We start from the raw sequence: 20,937 nt of genomic DNA, 5'->3' as shown, positions 1-20,937 counted from the left end.
GGCTGTCTTGTGTTTGCTTCCATCGAAAACCTCCTTCAGAACATTTTTTGTTTTTTTTTTAAATCCTACTGATCAGAATCCTGCTAATCCACAGCAATTTTATTCACTGCTGGAGATGAGCTAACTAAGATGATTAATAATTATGCCGTTTTTGAATTTAGATGAAAGGTATTGAAGTCACTCCATGATGTGGAATTTGATTAGTGTTGAATACCACTCTGAGTAAAGCTTGTATATTGGCTGCAACAAGTGGGCATAAGTTAAATATATTAGTTTGTTTCTGTTGCTTATATCAGGACACCTGAAAGTGGGTAATGTATGAGGAAAAGAGTTTATTTCTTATAATTGCGGAGGCTGGAAAGTCTACAGTCCAGGGGACACATCTGTTTAGGGTCGTCTTCTTGGTAGGGACTCTATGGTGTCCCTCGGGGACCAGGGTGTCATTTGGTGAGAATGGGCTGAAAGAGAGAGCTAACCTTCTCACTCGCTCTCCTGATAAAGCCATCAGAAACATGCCCATGACAACCCATTAAACCATCAGTCCATTATTCCACAAATGGATCAATACATTCACAATGGCACAGTCCTCATGATCCAAGAATCTTAAAAGCCCTGCCTTCCACCACCATATTGGGGGTTAAGTTCCAGCATGAGTTTGAGGGAACACCCAAACCACATCATCAACCCTTTCTCCAAGCATGAAAGCATGGTGACCACCTGCCTTTCATTCTCACCTGGTATTTCTTACTTGAAGACTAGAAATAAATGGAAGGGAACAGTTATGGCAGTTTACTTCATGTGTGCAGATACTTACAAAAACTATTCTTGAGCAGTAAATGACTTCAGTATTAATAGTATTAATATTAAACAGAAAATGTCTTTAGCAAATAATTGGTTTAAGAAGAAAAAAGTAAAAGGAAAGAAAGTTTAAAAATTAAGAATTTAACTTGAAATTACCACCTGATCAAATAGTCATGGAGAAGTGGAGAATAAACTACATGCGTACACACACTCACATGCTCACACACACACACACACACACACACACACACAGGAGTTTATTATTACAGTTCTTCAGAACCCAACACCACCTGAATCCTAATTTTAACATCACCTTTGTGTTGTAATGCAACTAATTAAGGGATGTTTTGAAAGAGGCTTGCTTTATGCACTCATGGCTATGTTTTTTAATAAATGGTATTAACTTTGAAATTTTTAACACTGAAAGTCATTCTGACTGGCTAAATTGACCACTTATTAAATGAACCAGAGGCCAAGCACTGTAAATAGTGGTTTCAGTTATTATATGAGATTTGTTGTGTAAGACCAAAATTGGGAGATCTCAGATTTTTGCTTTTAGAGACTGGACTCTAGAAGAATTCTTAGAGGATTCATTATATAAAATATTTCTTATAGTTCAAATGTAGGGAATAATTAAATCTATTTGCCTTCCTGAGAATGCCTATCCTTTGATCCAGAAAAAAATAATAATAATTATTGATGATGGAAACTTACTTCAAAAAGGGAAACTACAGAAATTCACATTTGCATTTGAAATTCAAATACATAATTGTTCACTGCTGTGCATAATGATAAGGATAAACCTGTATTCAAATAAAAAGAATGCTCCAGAAACAGTAGAATTTTCAGCATGCCAAACACATAGCCATAATTTTTTTTTCTTTTTTAAAGATGACTGGTAAGGGGATCTTAACCCTTGACTTGGTGTGGTCAGCACCACGCTCACCCAGTGAGCGAACCGGCCATCCGTATATGGGATCCGAACCCGGGGCCTTGGTGTTATCAGCACCGCACTCTCCCGAGTGAGCCACGGACTGGCCCAAGCCATAATTTTTATTAACACTAACATATATATTGCCAGTCCTAATCTGTAAAGCAAAATCAAGTTTGTGATTCTCATATTGCATTTTGGCATTGTGCAGCTACTGTGAAATAGATTTTAACAGCATGTATGCATGATGTGGGTTTTCTTTTCTTTTCTTTTGTAATGTTTTGAAAGCAGAGGACCAAAATAATGGATATTAGATATTAGTCCTGTTAATATACATGTGAGATCACAATAAAATAAGAATACTGAAGACTATTCACATAGGGCATGTATTACTTTATAGACATGTCACCTCTGTTCCTCCCTAATTGGGTTGTTAATTTTACTGTTAAAGTATCCGGTTCATTATCTGCTACCATGATGTACACAAGTTAGCTCATTTTTATAATTTAAATAAAGACCTTGAAACTTTTCTCAAATACATTCTATATATTAAATTGTATCTGCATAAATTCAAGTCACACTTGCCTTTGATGCAGTGGACTTCTTCCGGTGTTTACAGCAGTGAAAGATAACTGTCTGTATCCCTGGACATTAATAGTGTGGCTGTGTTCAATTCTGACCTGGTGGCTGGCAATGCTCATCAGTGTCTATGGCAGAGCACTTTAGAAACACTTTATATTAATATATACCATAGCCACATGGCTGGTACTTCCAAATTGTGAGACATCAATGAAGAAAATTCTAAAATTTGTTTTGATGCCTTTGTTATATGCAAGATTAAGTTTTGTTTTAGTTAATATTTGTGCACCAAAGTTCTGTGTAGGGTATGGGACAGGGAAAGGATCTACTCTCTCACCATTTCTTTCCAACATTATACTGGAAGTTCTAGCTAATGCAATAAGACAAGAAAATAAAATAAAAGATAAAGAAACAAAAAAGAAATCAATCAGTCCTTGCAGATGACTTCATTGTTTATGTAGAAAATCTGAAAGAACTGACAAAAAAGCTTCTAGAACTACTGATTACAGCAAGGTTGTATGATATAAGTTTGACTTTAAAAAGTCATTCATCTTCTTATATACCAGGAATGAACAATTGTAATTTGAAATTAAAAACACCACACCATTTACATTAGCACAAAAAAGTGAAATACATATAAACCTAATAAAATTTGTACTAAATCTATGTGAAGAAAACTAAAAACTCTGATGAAAGAAATCATAGAAGATCTATATAAGTGGAGATTTAGTCTATATTCATGGACAGGAAGGCTCAATATTGTGAAGATGTCAGTTTGATCAGATTGATCTACAGATTCAATAGATTAATTTATACAATTAATCTATACAATTTCAATCAAAATTTTAGCAAGTTAATTTTAGCACCAAATTAATTTTAAAGTTTATATGGAGAGGTGAAAGATAACGGAATAGCCAACACAACATTGAAACAGTGGAACAAAGCTGAGGACTGACCCTACCTGACTTCAAGACTTACTGTAAAGCTACAGTAGTCAAGACAGTGAAGTGTTGAAAAAATAATAGACAGATAGATCAATGGAACAGAATAGAGAGCCGAGAAGTAAACTGACACCTTACCTTGATTAAGTGGGCAAAGACAATTCAATGCAGAAAAGGATAGTCATTCAACAAATTATTCTGGAGCATAGGACATTCCCATGCTGGGGGAAAAATAAATCCACACACAGTTAATTTCCTAGAAATTAATTCAAAATGGATCACAGACCTAAATGTAAAAACAAAAGTATAAAATTTTTAGAAGATGAGGTAAGAGAAATTCTAGGTAAACTCAGGTTTGAAAACAACATTTTAGATAAAACACCAAAGGCACAATCCATGAAAAAAATAACTTACAAGTTGAACTTCATAAAAGTTAAAAACTTCTGCTCTGTGAAAGACGTTAAGATAATGAAATGACAAGTCATAGTCAGAGTGAAAATATTTGCAAATTGCATATGTGCAAAAGGGCTGGTATCCAAAATATACAAAGAACTCTTAAAACTCAACAAAAGGAAAACAAACAACCCAATTTTAAAATTGGACCAAATATCTGAAGAGACACCTCACTGAAGAAGATATAGCAATAGCAAATATAAAATGTTCAGCATCATATGTCAATAGGGTATTGCAAATTAAAACAATGGAACACGACTACACCACCTATTGGAATAAACAAAACCCAAAACACTGACAGCACCAAATCCTGGCAAAGATATGGAGCAACAGGAACTCTGATTCATTGCTCACGGGATGCAGAATGTTCGCAGCTTCTTACAAAGTCTGGCCATACAATTATGGAATCATGTTCATTGGTATTTACCCAAATGAGTTAAAGACTTTTGTCCACACAAAACTTGGATATAAATGTTTCTAGCACCTTTATTTCTGATTGCAAAAGCTGGAAGTAACTAAGATGTCCTTTAGTAGGTTAATGGATACACAAACTGTGGTACGTTCATGTAGTGGAATATTGTTTACCGATTAAAACTGAGCTAATAAGTCATGAAACAAACATGAATGAAGCTTAAATGCATATTACTAAGTGAAAGTATCCAGTCCAAAAAGGCTACGTACATGTATAATTCCAACTACATGACCTTCTGGAAAAGTCAAAACTGTGAGACAGTAAAAAGATCAGTGATTCCCAGGAGTGAGGAAAGAGGGATAAATGACTCTGTAGAGCACAGGAGATGTTCAGGGCAGTGAAACTATCACTGTCCTGTTTTGTATTTCTCAAAACCCAATGCAAGCTGTGGGCTTTAATAAGAATGTATCAATATTGGCTCATCAAGTTTAACAAATATTCACACTAAGAGAAGATGTTAATAATAGAGAAAAGAGTGGATTGGGGGCAGGTAAGAAGGACGTATATTGGATCTCTCAGAAACATCTTAATTTTTCTTGAAATTTACAACTGCTCTGCAAAAGAAAATGTATTAATTTTTTAAAAGGTCTATGTTGAAAAAAAGCTGCATTATTATTTCTTGTAATTTATTAATATGTGTAAATTTATGGAAATGAAACTAATAATGCCATTTAACAGAATCACTTTTCTTTTCTTAACCAGCCAGAATTTATACATATATGCTAGAGAAATCCAGACTCATTTCACAGCCTGCTGGCCAGAGCAATTTTCTCATTTTCTACTTGTTGATGGATGGGTTATCGGCTGAAGAAAAATATGGACTTCACCTTAATAATTTATGTGCACACCGGTGAGTGACTGAGTGTTTTCTCTCTAGTAGTGCTGACTTCAAATTGTGATTGCAATTTAGCTGTCTTACACTGTCTTCTTACATTTCACAGAAGAAATGGTGACTGAGAGAGAATTGTTGGATACTGTTAGGTTAGAACCTTGTTTATAAAAGGTGATAGCTATCTATTGAATGTTTAGGTGGAGTTTTATGTGCATGTGTATGAATTTATGTTTCTATTTCACTAGTTTTCAGATCAGAATTTTAAAAATTAGTGCATGTATAATCTTTTCTATTTATGCTGGGTATTTTGTACCTAACATTAGGTGCGCATTTCTAATCTTTGTCTTTTGAAATGCTGGGATATGTTATTGGAGTAATTATTATTCATTAGTAAGAGCTGAAGTTACATAATGGAGTAAGGTGAACAATGCATGTAAACTGAGGGGCTGATTCTGTGCACTGGGGGCAGAAAGCTTTGACTGCAGGGTGATAGTGGAAAGGGAAGGCCATGAAGAGCATGAACTGAAGGATGTTTTCTCAGCCTGTGCCTTTCTGCCAGCTGCCCGATCCCATGCATTCCCCGCCCCCCCCCACACACACAAAAGGATTGGTCCAGATTTGGGTTAGGATGAGAACTAAAAAGAGTAAGGGGGTAAACTCCCTTTAGAAGAGAAGCTGGGGAAGAAGGGAGCAGGAGAGAACTGGATCCTAATCCAGACTCTCTCATGAATCCACTGGTGGGGCTGGGGCACTAGACTCTGAAAGAGATGGATTTACTTGTGGTATCTGCTCATACCTGATTTATAGTTCGTTGGGTGTTTGTTATTGAATTCTAGAAGAATGGTGTAAGTTTGCATAATTTTGAGAACTTTGTAAGGAAAAATAAAGGATGCAATAGGAGAAAACACCACACACACACAGAGAGACACACACACACAGAGGAGGGCTGCTGACAGTCAAGGCAGTGGCTCAGGCCAAAGTGATGGGGGAGAAAAGAGATGGCTGGAGGTTTTACCCACAAGCCACCCTCTTGCCCACATACAGCCTTGCTTTAAGCCACAGAAAAAAAAATATTTTCAGTTCCTCTCTACCTTGCTCTGTGGATTTGTCTTAATCCATTCTGTTCTGGTGGGGGAGACCTGTGATAAACTGGTCAATAGGAATTTAGGTGATAGGATGAAAAATAAATCCAGGGTGGGAAACTGAGGTGGAGCTGGGTGTCTTGGTATAGATGGGTTCATCGAGGGGAGCTCCTTTCAGGTGGGACCTAATGTGCAGACTCCTGAGAATTAATGGCAAGATCTGGGTGGGTGTACAAGGCAGATGGGAAATGCACAGGGGCTCTGGGACAACGAACCTGGTATGTGAGAGCAGCAGGAAGGCCAGGCGTGTGACAAGAGCTGCCTGGGCAGGTGGGAGAATAACTGAGACAACCGGGAGCAGACAGCCATGGTCAGAGGTTGGGATTTCATCCCGAGTGTGACTGGAAGTGACTGGGGAGGTTCTGAGTGCAGAAGGAAATCGGTTTCCACTTTGGCGATGACTCCCTCTGTGGAGATGTTCCTGTGGTGGTCACAGCTGGATGCAGTGAGCTGACTTCCTGGTATGCCAGCTGGGATATGGGGATCGGACTGATGGGTAGTTGTGTTGGGAGCAGTGAGCAGTAGTCAGATCCAGGAGATGTTCCTAAGGCAGGAGGGTTGGGATTTGTGGACAGATGGAATGTGGGATGTGAGAAAAGAGATGGGTCAAGAAGGATTCCTAGGACTGGCCCAAGCAACACAGAGCATGTTTACAGAGATGGCACAGCTAGGAGAAGGGGTGTGGGGGGAGGAGCCATGGGGCCAGAGCCCCACCCATGCTGGTGTTGACAGGTGAAAGCGGAGACACCTATTAGACCAGGGAACAGAGGTGCCAGATGGGATCTGGGAACATGAGGGATTCCCCAGGGGATGGGGCCCAAGTCGCCTGAACTCTAAGAACTGGTTGCAGAAGCAAAAGGACACATCTGTCCCACTATTGCCACGAGATGTGACTGATGGTGGGAGTGGGTTGGGAAGAGAATGCATTGGCTGTAGCCTAATTGATTATTACATGACTAAGCACTATCATTGCATTGCTGTGAAAACGTTACATTGAGGGGTCCAGATAAAGTTTGTCATGTTGAGTAGGAGAAAAGTAGTCAAGAAGTTAAAAAGACCTTATAAAATTATGTTTATTCAAAGAGCAAGACTATTTTGCAATTTACTGTCCCAAAATACAATAGAAATTTAGAAGGAAAAGAAACTATTCATAATGAAGTATGGTAGCCCAGGCAAAAGTGATAGGAAACGGAAATTCCAAACTTCTAGGACATTAGAAATATTTTTCTACCAAAGTATTTCATGAAGGAGGAAATCAAAGCCAGAGACATGAAAAAGCTGGGACTGAAGAGAATATATAAGAGAAGTAATGATAAAACCCATTACCTGAAATTAACTTTCCGTTTTTCTACCTGAACATCTCAAATTGAACATGTTGCCCTGTAAGGGGGTGTGCTAGATTGGACATGGGGGGTTGCATGTTGCGGGGGGCCTGTGAGCAAGAAACGTGTTTTGGGTTTTGAAGCTCTCAGTGGTTCTTATAAACAAAAGCCCAAAGCTCATAGCAGATAATTGGTTTGAGGATCGGGTCTGTGTCCATGTGTGTTTGTGCATGTGCACACGTATGTGTGCTTGGCCTTGCAGACATAGAGCTACTGAAGAATAAAAGTCAATAGTCTAATCCACCATGCAAAGAAACAATTTAACTGCTTGGTCTGTGGTTTAGGCGAGTCTTTTGAAGTGCATAAGCGTGTGGGAGAAAACAAGGATTTCTTTATTGAGCTTCAGTTCTGACATTCATTTTTCTTTGCAAGAAAGAGTTTGGAATCACTTAGGCTATTTAGAAAGTCAAACAGTCAGGGGTGCTCCAACAGGAAAGAACTCAGGAAAATCATGAATAATTCAATTCCCTTGAACAAAGCGGTTATTTTATTAAAAATGTATTATTAATATCTAATGGGTGCAAAACAACATTTTCCAATAAAAATATACACCACCACTTCAGATCCATAAAGATATCAATTGGAACACTTGCACAATGACAATTCCACAGAAAAAAATGTGTTCTTTAACAGTAAAACAAGCTGTTTTGCAAGTTACTATGTGTTATGTCACAGTATTTTTGTGATTTGTGTTGTGTGGATCTTCTCACTTTTATAATGAGGCCTGAGGAGTTCATACTATTTGATATTTGAGTTTGGATTGGGATCTAATCTTTGTTTAGTAATTATGTCTATGAAGTCTCATAATTTTGCAAATTGTGTGGCTTGTTTACAATAAGAAATGTAGGTCTGAATTTGCAAACTTTCTGATCCTTCTGAGTGTCCTCCTTAACATTGGTACTCATAGGTAAAGGGAATCTTTTTTGTAAAATGCTCAAGACCATGCTAGTATACGAGTATAGTTACATACTTTTGTTAAGAGTACTATTATTGTTACCATATGTACTTACCTGATTTTCTTTAAAAAGATGTTGACTTTTCTGTAAAGTAGAACAAACCAGCCTATGTGTCACCATCTGGATATCTCTGTTGATTTACCCACTCCTGAGTGCAGCTTAGAGGGACATCTTAATGAAGTATGTTGAATCTTAAGGCAAACATTACAAAAAATTATAAGCCTGCTTTCTTCAAATGCATCCCATCTCTTCTTTATTTGTAACGACTCATTACCTACATGAAGCAAAATAAAATTTACGTGTAAGAGTAACAGGGACCTGAAGTCATACTCAGTATGTATCAAGTCTTCTTATGTGATCAGAACTCCAAAGAGAAGAAAACATTTCTGTAACTAAGGCTTTTATAACTGAAGCTACAAAAGTGTTTTTTAACTTTGACTCTGTTTTTGGAGCTAAAAGTTTTTAAAGTACCACATGAAAATTTATGGAGTTTATTTTAGCATTAAAATGAACGTAAAAATACATTTGTATTTGTGACATGGGAAAGAGATCTACAAAGAGCAGATTGCTCTCTTGCCTAACTATAGAATATGAACAGTGTACACATAGACACCAGCCCCTATAGCTTAACTGAATGAAAACAATCTTTGTAACACTTTTCATAAGCCTCTTCCTCCATAGATTGTTAAAACAAGAAGTCTCTAGGTTTCTATTTGAGCTGTGGCAATTAGACTGCCTGTTTCTAGAATTCCCACCAGATGGCAAGCTCCCCACAAAGTCAGGCAGAAGCAACACAAAAAGCTGACAGCCCTTCCCCCCACCAAAGAACCCAAACAGACAAACAAACAAACAAAAAAGCAAAAAATGCTGGTCACTAAAAGTTTCTTTTTATTTATGGTATTTTGTGGGTTTTTTCTTTCTTTCCTTCTTTTTTCCTATGCTGTACTTTTTATTTTCATGGCTCCTTGTTTTTTACAAATGCTGTTTCAATTTATTTTTTTGTATGTAATACAAACATTATATCTGGGAAATAAATGTAATTTATGTTCCTGGGAATTGAGATTTAATGAAAGTTAAAAACAGTCATTAATTGTTTACCTTCGACCTACTTTTAACAGCTTTTATGGGTTTAGTCCCAGAAAAATTGGACTCCTAAATCCAAAGAAATTATTTCTAATCTCCCTTTCAATTGATTAATGATCGAAATGGTAGTGGTGCTGCAAAATAACATTTGTCAGGAAAGGTCAGATTTTGAATTATAAGCGGAAAGCAAGCGAGGTTCTGACTCAGAGCGTGTGACCTGTTTCTCACCTCGTGTGTCAGTGAGAGGGAACGCTGACTCACTGCGGAGTTGAACTTGTGATCGCTGCTGAGAACACCTGTCACAGGAGAAGCCGCGGCAATGAACTCCTGGGAACGTTTGTTTTGTGCTAAGGGTTTCTCATGAGCATTGAGCTTAATATGAGAAAGTTTCACATAATTTTAAAAGAGATAATAAGGGAGAAAACTTTTTCTACCTTACCATTGTTTGAAGTTGATTCTTCGTAAGTTCATGATATAATAAATCATTTAATGGTCACACATTTTAGGCATCCAAACCTGGAAGGTGCTCCCAAGACAAAATTTCAAGCAAGAGGTACTTTTATCTATTTCTAGCTGACTTTATTGCTAATAATGTAGATGATAGTCACAGTCGCAATCAGTACAATTTGTGGAGTGCTTAACATATGCCCGGCACTGTCTGTAGTGCTTGTCTCTGTGCCTCAATGAATCCTCACCTATGAATAAACACAGGTGCATGGACGGGTGTGCATTGTATACCTGAGGGAAGGGAGGCTGCAATGTCACCCGGGAGCCATGATCTGAATCCAGGTCCTGACGACTCAATCTTAAGCCTACATTGTCTACACAGCAACGCAGTGTAAAAATCAGCAATCACTGCCTTTACTTCATTGGCTCAGTGACATTTAATGGAAAGCTCAAGGTCACAGTCTGTGTGTGTGACATTCTTAAATTTGATTAAGCAAAGCTAACTTGTGACATTCTAGTCACCTCTAACTACTATAAAAAAATTGTGGGTCTTTCATTATTATTATTATTTAGTAGCAAAATAAAAATTTTGGAACTAACAGAGCTGTATTACCCTAGCTGAAGGTTGTAATACAGCGACTGTAGAAAGGGTTGGATCACCTCTGTAAATAGGCAGGTAAATTTCACTACAGAATGCAAACAGGGAGAAATCACTCACTTGTATTCCTGAGTTATGTGTGCCCCAAAAGAAGAAAGAGAGGGAAAAGAAATGGTCATCAGGCACTGTGCTCTGCCTCTCTTATTAATCTTCAAAAGCCTACAGAGGAGTTATGGTCTCTTAAATTTCATCTACACTAAATCAGAAGCACAGATATGTAACATATTCAAGGACTTTTAGCTGGTAAATTTGGTAAGTAAAATAGGCAGATTCCAAACCCAGGCTTCTTTGGTGTTAAATTTTCTGTTCTTCAGAACTCTTTGGTTGGTGGTGTCCAATGCCAACTCCAACATGCTGAAGGTCAAAAAAGAAGAGCGGAGGTGTTGAGATGATGACATAGTATAAGACGGTAGAGTGGGCACCGGGCACAGCACTGAGGAGATCCAGGAACCCAAAGGTCTTTGTCTTCCCTCTCTCTCTCTCCCTCTCTCTCTCTCCATCTCTCTCTCTCTCTCTCTCTCTCTCTCTCTCTCTCCTTCTCCATCTCTCTCTCTCTCTCCATCTCTCTCTCTCCATCTCTCTCTCTCTCTCCATCTCTCTCTTTCTCTCTCTCTCTCTTTCTCTCTCTCTCTCTTTCTCTCTCTCTCTCTCTCTCTCTCTCTCACACACACACACACACAAACACACACACACACACACCCTACTCTTACTTTGTATGTGTTTTCTAACATGGAGAGGATCATGACCACATGTATCCCTAGGCGTCCCTAATTTTAGAGCTCTAGAGAAAAAGCAGCCTATTTCTCTCTCAAAGAGGTCGTCTTAGTGGCTCAGCCTGAGGTCTCTGGTCTATCCTCAGCCCCTGGTTCAAGGAGACAGGGTAGTACATGTGGCCCATGCATGTGGGTGGGAACTATTTGACAGAAGTGGGGTTGGGGGGAGACAGCTGGGCACAAGTAATCAAACAGCTCCAGGAAGCCCTGTTCTTTCATGGATTATGCTCCAATCACCAGGCCGATTTCCAGCCATTCCAGTGGGGGTCAGACTCAATGTCAGGAAGTCCAGGCAACAGCTGTCATTCTGCCACTCCCTGCTGAGTGACTGTGGCCAAACTAATCACCTTGACTCTCCTACAAGCTGGGTCAAATATCTACCCAGATACAGGACCATTAAGAGTGTAGATTTATTTTATGAGGCCTGTGGATAAAGATTGCGATATGAGTATATTTCCAATAACTTCTATATTTATAGATGTTTCCCCCCCAAAAAGTTTTGTGGGGCTAAAATAGCACTATGATCCCCCCAGTCCACAACATCATTAATAGCTAATATATGAGAATTTTTACAGAGAATCTGTATTTGTTATATGAATATACTTCAAAAATTCAGATTTCTACATTGTTTTTAATGGCTGAATTTAAGGGTGACACTCGTTGGTGGTGCTTTCACTGTCACTGTTGTGGGACTTCTGAGACTAAGAGCTGTCATTGACTGTGTACTTAGCACCGCCTTCTCTCTCTGTCTGCTCATGATAACTGTGGAAGATTATAATTCATCTTCCCAGGTTGCAGGTGAGGTGACTAGGAGGGATGGTTACTTGATTAACTAACCAGCATTAAGCTGAGTTGACCTGTGAACTCTGATCTGTTCAATTATCAACTGTATGTATGAATAGTTTTGAAATGATTCCATATAGCAAAGGAATTTGCACCACACATAAACTTTACTGCCTCTACCACAGCAAGAAAGCCATTTGCTAAAATTGATTTTGTAAGTCTTTTCCTTTTTTCTTCATGTTTTTGACAATAGTAGCATCATTAAACTTTTAAGGGTGCATTCACATAATGAACACATAAACATTCACACACATTCGTACATGCATATCAACATTCACAAGGAACCACTTTTAGGACTGCATTAAAGGTCTCACTAAAATTTGTTAAGTGCCAGGCACTATGCTAAGGCATTAATTCTCATTTAATTATTGTAATAACTCTATGAGATAGTTACTAATATCATCCCTGTTTTATAAGTGAGGACACTGAGACCTGGAGGTAGAATACCTTGCTCAAGGTCATTGAGCAGCTGGCCTATCTCTGGGCAGCCCCCCCACCTGCTGAATGCCCTGTGTCCATTTGGGAGACGATGGCCAGCCTCGTAGTTCAGAAATGTATACTCTCTGTTCTGGAACATAAGTTTAAGACCAATGTCCAGAAAGTCATGATTTGGGGAAAACAAATGAGGGTACTCTGGTTTTCAATATACTCAAGTCTGATCCACTCTTCAGAGTTTGTCTCTGGTCCTGGAAATCCTGGTTTGGTTGAGTCCATTTCTCTAGCCACCAGCACACACTCACAATCCTCACAGTTCGCTCTTCAAGGGTGAAGCCAGAAGCTGACCGTTCGTTTCTGCACCACGTCTCCCTTCCCCGGCCCGGCCCTTCAGCCCCAGTCCTGTGTCACTGCTGAGCGTCACGTCTTTGTGCCCCTTTAATTCCACCCTTTACACTCACAGCCAATTCACGTTTTGGAAATTCCAGTTTAACTTTGAAACCTCCTAATTTAGAAATCTTTAATACATATTGCTTTTGTGTTACGTCAAATAAAGTCTCCTTGATGACACAGGCAACCTAGATGGTGAGGCCTGAGGAATTTAGGGCAGTGACTATTCACATATCCGCCGAGGTCCTCTCAGCAGTGCCTTGAGGAGGGCAGTTGGAAGTCAGTCACAGTGAAAATCCAGTTGTTCACTGAGTGAAAAAAGAGACTTACTTGGTTTTAGATGGTCACCGGCATGTTTGTTTTTCATTATGAAAACAGAAAGTCATTTTTGAGTCAGGACAGAGTTAGACACTCTGGTTTCACTTTCCTAGTCAGTAACTTAGATGTCACAAGACATCACAAGACATTCTCTTGTGACAGAAGGGTTGTTATGAGGTAATAAAATTATGAATTTAAAGCACATTCATATAGGTCCTCAAATGCTTATTCATAATTCATAAATCCAAAAAAGTTCTGAAAACCAAACATTTACTTATGACTCATGTGCTGGTAGAAAACCTGACCTGTCCTGAACTCATTTGGCAGCAAAATCTAAACCTGAGCTGATGTCAGGGTATTTGTCACCTTTATATATCTCCCTGATTGTGAATGTTCATATGGTTTTCTTGAGAATAAAAACGTTTAATTAGGAGATACTGCCCTCAACCTGGTGGGGATATAACATTATGTTAAGTTAAAAATATCTGTATTCCAGAATATATGTGTCCTCAGAGTTTAGGATGAGGGGCTGCTGGCTTGTGTCACACAGCTAAGCAGGTCTGAAAACAAGGCGGTAATTAAGTTTCTCACCAAATTGAAGACAGCTCACCTCAGGACCACAAGGCAAAATGCCTGCTGCAAATGATCAATATATCTGCTTCTGTGTCTGCACGGGAGGATCTTATCCACTTCCAATATCAATTCCTTCCTCCCTCCCTCTTTTCTTGTCAGTCTCTGTCCTGTCTCTGTCATGTTTCTCTCTCTCTGTTTAAAATTGTTTGTCCCTCATAAATAAAAATTATTCTGTTGTACCCTAAATTATAAAGAACTGTATCAAGATGCTAAGTAGGAACCGGTTTAGAGGACAATCAATTCACTTTTCCGGTGGTTGTGGTGTCATTGGCAAGTGGAGATGCAGCTGTCACAGACCAACGGAGAGTGTGTGGCAGGGCCGGAGTATCTGTTTGGTGCCATGCGGCAGGGACACATTCACAGTTCCATATGCGTGTTTGTGAATCTGTCTCTTTTCTGAAACCTGCCCATGTGGCCGGAGCAAACAGCGTCTGGCCAGCCCGTGGTCCAACTCCAGTGGTACGGTTGGTGCTTTTTCTCTCCCAGCCCCTCTTGCCAGTCTCCCCCGCCCAATGGGACGTTCTCAGCATGGGGTGACTGCCTCTTGCAGTTCATTAATAGTCAATTATAAATATGTATGAGCTTCCTATTAGCTGAAAGCACAGAGTTTAAATGGAGACCCACCTCTCTTTGGCTGGGTGACTTGGGAAGATCGTGCAAACTCTCTGAGCTTCTCTTTGCTGCTCCCTGGGCCAGGGCCAATCTCACCGCACTGTTGGGAGTGAGGATTGTATGAACTACCATGAATCCTTAGGAAAGCATCCAGCCAAGTAAGCACTTTGGAAGGATTAGCTGGTGTTGTTACTGTTGTTACAGAAGACGCTTTCCCACTGGAGTCATAGGAGAGTAACCGAAGTACTTTTATGCAAAAGATTAGAGTGAGAACTTTAAAATACATAGAGGTGAAATGTAATGAAGACTCTCTCCTGATTCATGTCCCTACCTCAGTGCAGTGCTGCCCAGGGACAAACCCAAACTCTGCAGCTGGGCATAAACTAAATTCTGGACTTTGAATCATTATGAAAGTGTGGTGAATTATTTAAGTATTTAAACTTTATTGTATCTTTTGATGAAAATCAACACAATGTTTTTGAAGTGAGGGTGACTGAGGATAGATCTGGAAGGAACATGGATGGGGCAGTGGCCACATTTGGGGCTGTTGCGTGGAGAATCTGCAGCCCAGTTTCCCAACAGTCTGTGGCTTAACTTCTCTGCTGGTCCTCTGACAGCACATGAGCAGAGAGTGTCAGGTCACTGAAGAGATTAAAAAAAAAAAAAAGGTAGAAATTGAACACGTCTGTGAAACTTCCTGTTTCACATCTTCCCTGGGACAAAAAAAAAATCAATCTTTCTGACTTAAAATGTCTTGTCTTCTTGTACCAGGTAGAGTAGGAACAAATGGATATTTTTTTTATGTTTAAAAACCTGCACTGTTTAATCACAAGAGAAGATGATGTCAGTAAGGTTTGGAACGCATGATTGTCAACAATCATCTGTCCCTGCAGGAGGAGTTCAGACCAGACATACATTATGTTTATCTCACAGTGGGTTTTGCAATCAATGGCATATTGTGGATATTTATGTAGACTCATATGATAAAATGTGTGTGTTTTTGTGTGCACACAAAGCTAAAATTATATGCTAAACCATGATAAGAGTTAGCACTTTGGAGCTAATGCTGTTTGTTCTTGTAAATCCACAGCCGAATCTGAGAGCATGTGGAAAGTATAATTAAAGTCATAATAACCAACATTTTTTCAGCTCTGAGTATGGGAAGGAAGCTGTGCTGAGAACTGGACATACATCAACTTTATCATCAGTTTTGCTAACTTTGTCCTCAGCATGGTCCGGAAGCAGGTTCCTCCTCTTGCTACAGGTGGAATATGAACACACATGGGTGGTAAAGGCATTCCGGTCACGTCCTAGGAGCGTGAGAGCCATGGTTTGTCCAGGACCCTCTGAAACATGTCACTTCTCTGCCTTTTCAAACCCTGATTTTTAAATAACATGTGAAAGCTTCTGCAGACCTATTTGAAAAGGAGCCACAAAAGGACAGTCAACACCTAGAGAAAGGACCCCTGGCACGAAGGGGAGGCCTGAGCCCCTGAGGCATGGGTGACATTTACCCATCTCTGTGTCCTGGTGGGAGGTGTCATGCTGGGAAGACGCCGGGTGGCCCCAGAACATGGTAGACCAGTGTAGGAATGGGAAATTCAGATGTGAGGAAGGCAGAAGAGTTTCTGGAACTGGTAATAAAGTGAAGACAGTAGGGCTAAATGATTGCTATTATCATTGTCTCTAGGGGAATTATTTTGAGGAAGAGGATTGGGAAGCCAGTGAGGGGGTTTGAGCAGCAGAGGGCTCTGGATTAGGCAGATTGTGGGGACTGTGGGTCTCCTCCGCAGCGTGGGCTGCCTAGATGCAGAGGAGGGAAAATTAGAGGAAACTCAGTCTGGCCAGACCCTCTCCATCCAGCGCTCCTGCTTTCACTTCCCCAAATATGTCATGCTTCTGTCGCAAGTCCCTGCCTGCAGACTTTTCCCCACCCTCGGCCTTCGTAATTCCTCCCTGTCCTTGCAGAGTCAGGGCGCTCAGAACCCGGGCCCACACTTTGAGCTTCGCTTTGCAGCTTGTGGGACGCTGCCACGCCGTGACTTCCCGTCAACCTTGTCCTCAGCGACCATGCACAGACTCTGGATTTTGCATGGATTTTTCCTACGCAGATCTTCCCCAGCCAGCACATGAATACTTTGATTTTGGAACCTAAGTACTGGCAATGATATATAGGCTGTACATTTCATTGTGTTAGGTTTTTTAGTTCTGACACTGGCATCTCTTTTATGATTGAACTCTATGGGCTACATGAAGCTTCCTCACCAAATCTTGGAGTAGGCAAAGGGGTTTTGCTGTTATGCACCATCAGTGTAGGGCCAATGAGTCCAAAGATACGTTTAAAAATACTCAATAACCTCTATGCATATCTACATAGCTAAGTCACATGTGTGGGATGCGTGGCCCCATCAGTCTGCCCAGCTGGACACCACACACATACGTGTGAAGTGCTGGGAGAAACCATAGCCGTGTAAGTGCAGCGTAAGAGGCTGAGAGCCGTGGAGTGTGCCCCCCTCATGGCACTGTGCCCTACAGTCACTCGGATCTGAACAGTGCTCCACAAACCCTCAGAGCCCAGCCTTCTCTTGACAGAGTCACAGGGACATTGTTAATTGCACTTCCCACCTCTCTACAGAGTGTCATCACCTTTGCCAATACACCTGCACAGTGACCATTCCTAACACAGCACTTCATAGAGTGACCCTTAGTGCTGGCGTCTGCTCGATGGATGACGCTTGAACCTCAGGAGGAAGAAATTCTCATCACGCAAGTGCCCTGGGTCCTCCCGGAATCAGGTAGACTCCGATGAAGTGACGACCACAAACTTCCCCCTTCTTCTTGAGATCTCTTTCTTCGTCATGAGTTCTGTGTTTTTCCATTGCTGGAGTCTCCTGTATTGCCAGCAAGGGCATTGCCTTGTTACAGGAGAAAAAGGACACCCGTGGGGTCTTCCAGCACCACCGCGCGGTGCGGGCCTCACTTCTGGTTCCTTCTGCTGTCGATGGAGGCCGGTGGGTTCTGCTCAACCTACCTCCTCTGTTTGTCATATCCTGAGGTATTCGGTTGAACCTTTTCATGTTAATTCTTGTCAGCAAATAAATGACTGCTGGATGTTTTTGCTCTGAATGTGAGGTGACGTTCATCTCTCCTTGGATATTCTTTGGTGTCTAACATAAACTCATTTTCAGCCTAGGAAAGGTCTGTTCTTGTTCCTCCAGGAATGGAAGATTAGGTTCATTGGTTCGTATGTTCTCCTAATATTACATTGCTCAGAATTAAGTAAACAGTGTCCTTTGGCAGATTTTGCTGAGTATTGGCCCAGAGTCCAAGGAAGCCGGGAGTAGGACAAGTTGAGTGCCCTTGATTCTGAAAAGACGACGCTCTCCCTAGAACCAGCTTCCCGGTTGGTCTCTTTTAAGATGTTTAATTCATCCTTTGAGACAGTGAAGTCATTAGAGTGTGTTTGCTTCCAGAAGTGACAGTGGACAAGTGGGGAGAGAGTAACAGGAGATGAACCAGGTCAGACCCGCTCTGCTGTCCTGTCTCATGGGACACTGGACGTGTTGTGGAATCTCTCCCTGAACCTTACCTTTTACCTAGGGACAGAGAAATATGAATGGTCTTGAACTGTTGGAGGCTGGCATAGAGATAAACATAAGATGGTATATACATGAGAGCAATAGAAATGGTGGCATAATTTTTAATGTGAGTTTTACTAGCTTCAGGGTGATGGTTTTGAATCTCTTCCCAACAAATCCAGTTTCCCCACCATGTCTGCCCTGTCTCAGAACATGGCATCTTCCCTCACATGACAGTCTTTCCTCTCCCACCAGCCCATTGGCAAGTCCTGCTGGCTCTGCCTCCTAAATACATCACAAGTCTGTCTGCCTGTCACCATGGCCCTGTACAGCAGGGGGCTGAGCGACCACCATCATGTCTCTGAAACTCTTTGAGCCTCCCTGTTGTTAGCCTTCCTAACACTGGCTGGCCCCCATTGAAAGCCATGCCCCACTCAACAGTCAAGGTGCCTTTTCTAAAGGAGAAGTTGAATCCTGCCACAGACCCCATTCCGCCCTGATTAAAACCTTCCAATGTTTTCCTTGGGGAACAGAACAGAATTCATTCTCTTGACGTCAGCCACCTGTCCAGTCTCTGCCACGGTGGTCACTGGGGTCCTGCTGCAGCCACCTGGTTCTCACCCCCATGATTTAGTGCCACTAGCTGTATGGCTTGTATCCCAGACTTTTGTTTGGATACCTCATCATTTAGGTCTCAACCCAGACATCCACTGTTCACAGAGGCCTTCACCAAATGAAACACACTGAGATGTTCCAACATTCATCCTGAGCAGAGACAAGGAAGGGTCTAGAAGACCAGCCACTAAAGAGGCTGCAGGAGAAACCAGTACCAAGGAGTCAATTGCACAGGGACACGATCTGAATTCATCTCTGTCTCTCTGATTCAAGAAAGAAGGATTCTCTCCAGGCATGTGCTGCTTGCTGACGATGTGAAAGTAAGGCATGGTCCCTGCTCTAAAGTTGGTCAAAATCAAATGGTTCAAAGTTTAAGTAATCAGCCCATAGACATTAAACGACAGTGTGGGAAATGCCCCAGCGTTTAACTGGAGAGTTTCAGGAGCCCTCGAGGTGGCATCACGCCCTGGTGCAGGAGGAGCCAGAAGCAGGGGTAGGAGGCCAGCAGAGACAGAAGGCACCGATGGAGTCCAAAGGCTGCTAGGGACAGCAGGACACACGCAAGATGAGGAATCTAGAGACCAGCGGCCTGAGGGGGCCACAGAGAGGAAAAACACAGGCGGTATTTTCTAGTGCAGTTCCTGGAGAGAAATAAGGGCAGTGCCGTTCGTATTCACCAGTGCTGGCTCCTTCCAGAAGGCCCTTTCCTCACTCAAAGAACAAGTCAGCAGCCATGAAAGGTTGGTGAAGTTTCTCCAACTCCCAGCCAGTGCTCCTTTTAAATTGCTGGTGCTAAATAGTAATCTTTTTAAAATGGCATACAGAAGTAATTGGTTTCAGATTGTAGCTCTGATTAGGTTACAGGCACTGCATTGGGTGCTACTAATATTAAGATGTAAAATAACCCGTGGCTGAATTTCCAGAGTCCTACTGTGGAGAAGACCGTCACAGATGTAGACCTACGTGTGTGTCATGACAAATGAGATGCATCCTTGGACCGCAGCGAGAGGAGCGTCTCAGAGAACAGGATTCCTGAGTTGATGGGGGTAGCAGACACCCCATGAAGACACAACGTAAAAACACTTGGAGAACTGAGCGCGTCAGGCCTAGTGCCACTGCTTGCCTAAGGGAAGTGTTAGTAAATAATGAATTATATTTGCATTTTCAGAGCTTAGCATCTTGTCTTCCTTGTGCCTTCCTCCTCCACATAACAGCAAGGATGTTCTTTGTAAGTTAGTGATTTTCAACGTCCCTTGGGGAGTGTTAGACCCTTCAGTGCTGCCACTTGCTGGGAGACACTGGTCTGCGGGGTGAGCCAGGCATTCAGAATCACCACTGCACGATTCTACTGTTCTCTACAGGGAACCGCTGCCTCCAGTAAGTCAGGTGCTGCCATTTTCCAGGTGCCAACCTTCCAGAGGTTCCCAGGGAAACCCAAATGCAACCCAGGCTTGTTGCATTGGTTTTCAAATTAGGCTTTCTGACCTGGAAGTATATTTATATTTTACAAGATTTTTGATATTTCACAAATTGTCCTCTGAGACGTGGTAAAGTCAGGCAGAGTAAATATCCGCTGTGTGAAAACATACCCCATGGATGGACATACATTTCTCTGCCTCTGCCTATGGCAGCAAAGCCTGGAGCCCTTTACAGGGATTTCAGTTAACCTGAGTTCTCACAACAATCCCACCAGGCAGGCCTTCCCTGCCATCTCGAACGATATGGAAACCAAAATGCAGAGGGACCTAAGCCTTGATATGTCCCAGGTCTGGCAGCTAACTCCTGCACCAGGCCCAGAGCCCGAGCTTGCTCTCAGCGCTACGCTGTCTCATGCCACCACGTTGCTGTCAGCCAGACATGATTTCAGTCAAGTGGCCAGGAATCACTCAGTAGTGGTTCTGTCTCAAACACCTCTGTGAGGTTTCCAGAACTTTCTATCCTCCCATCTCCTGCTGTGCTCTGTGTTCTGCAGTCCCCAGTCTGAGAGGATAGGAGGGAGAGAAGGATGGGAGAGGTTTTAAGAAAGAGAGGAAGCCAGGATGAATTCCTCCAGGAAAAATAAA

General features: G+C 41.5%; 1 protein-coding gene across 1 annotated transcript in view; it reads left to right on the top strand.

Moving 5' to 3' along the window:
* Positions 1–20,937, top strand: part of MYO16 (myosin XVI) — a 491,528-nt gene that overhangs the window by 229,721 nt on the left and 240,870 nt on the right. Inside the window, exon 15 of the mRNA XM_063102217.1 lies at positions 4,880–5,027. Coding sequence (XP_062958287.1) covers positions 4,880–5,027 — 148 coding nt within the window. The remainder of the gene's footprint in view (positions 1–4,879; positions 5,028–20,937) is intronic.

The sequence above is a fragment of the Cynocephalus volans genome, chromosome 7, assembly GCF_027409185.1.
Source record: "Cynocephalus volans isolate mCynVol1 chromosome 7, mCynVol1.pri, whole genome shotgun sequence".
Lineage (NCBI taxonomy): Eukaryota > Metazoa > Chordata > Mammalia > Dermoptera > Cynocephalidae > Cynocephalus > Cynocephalus volans.
The sequence above is the reverse complement of the archived record's forward strand: the minus strand, read 5'-3'. Positions and strand labels throughout refer to the sequence as shown.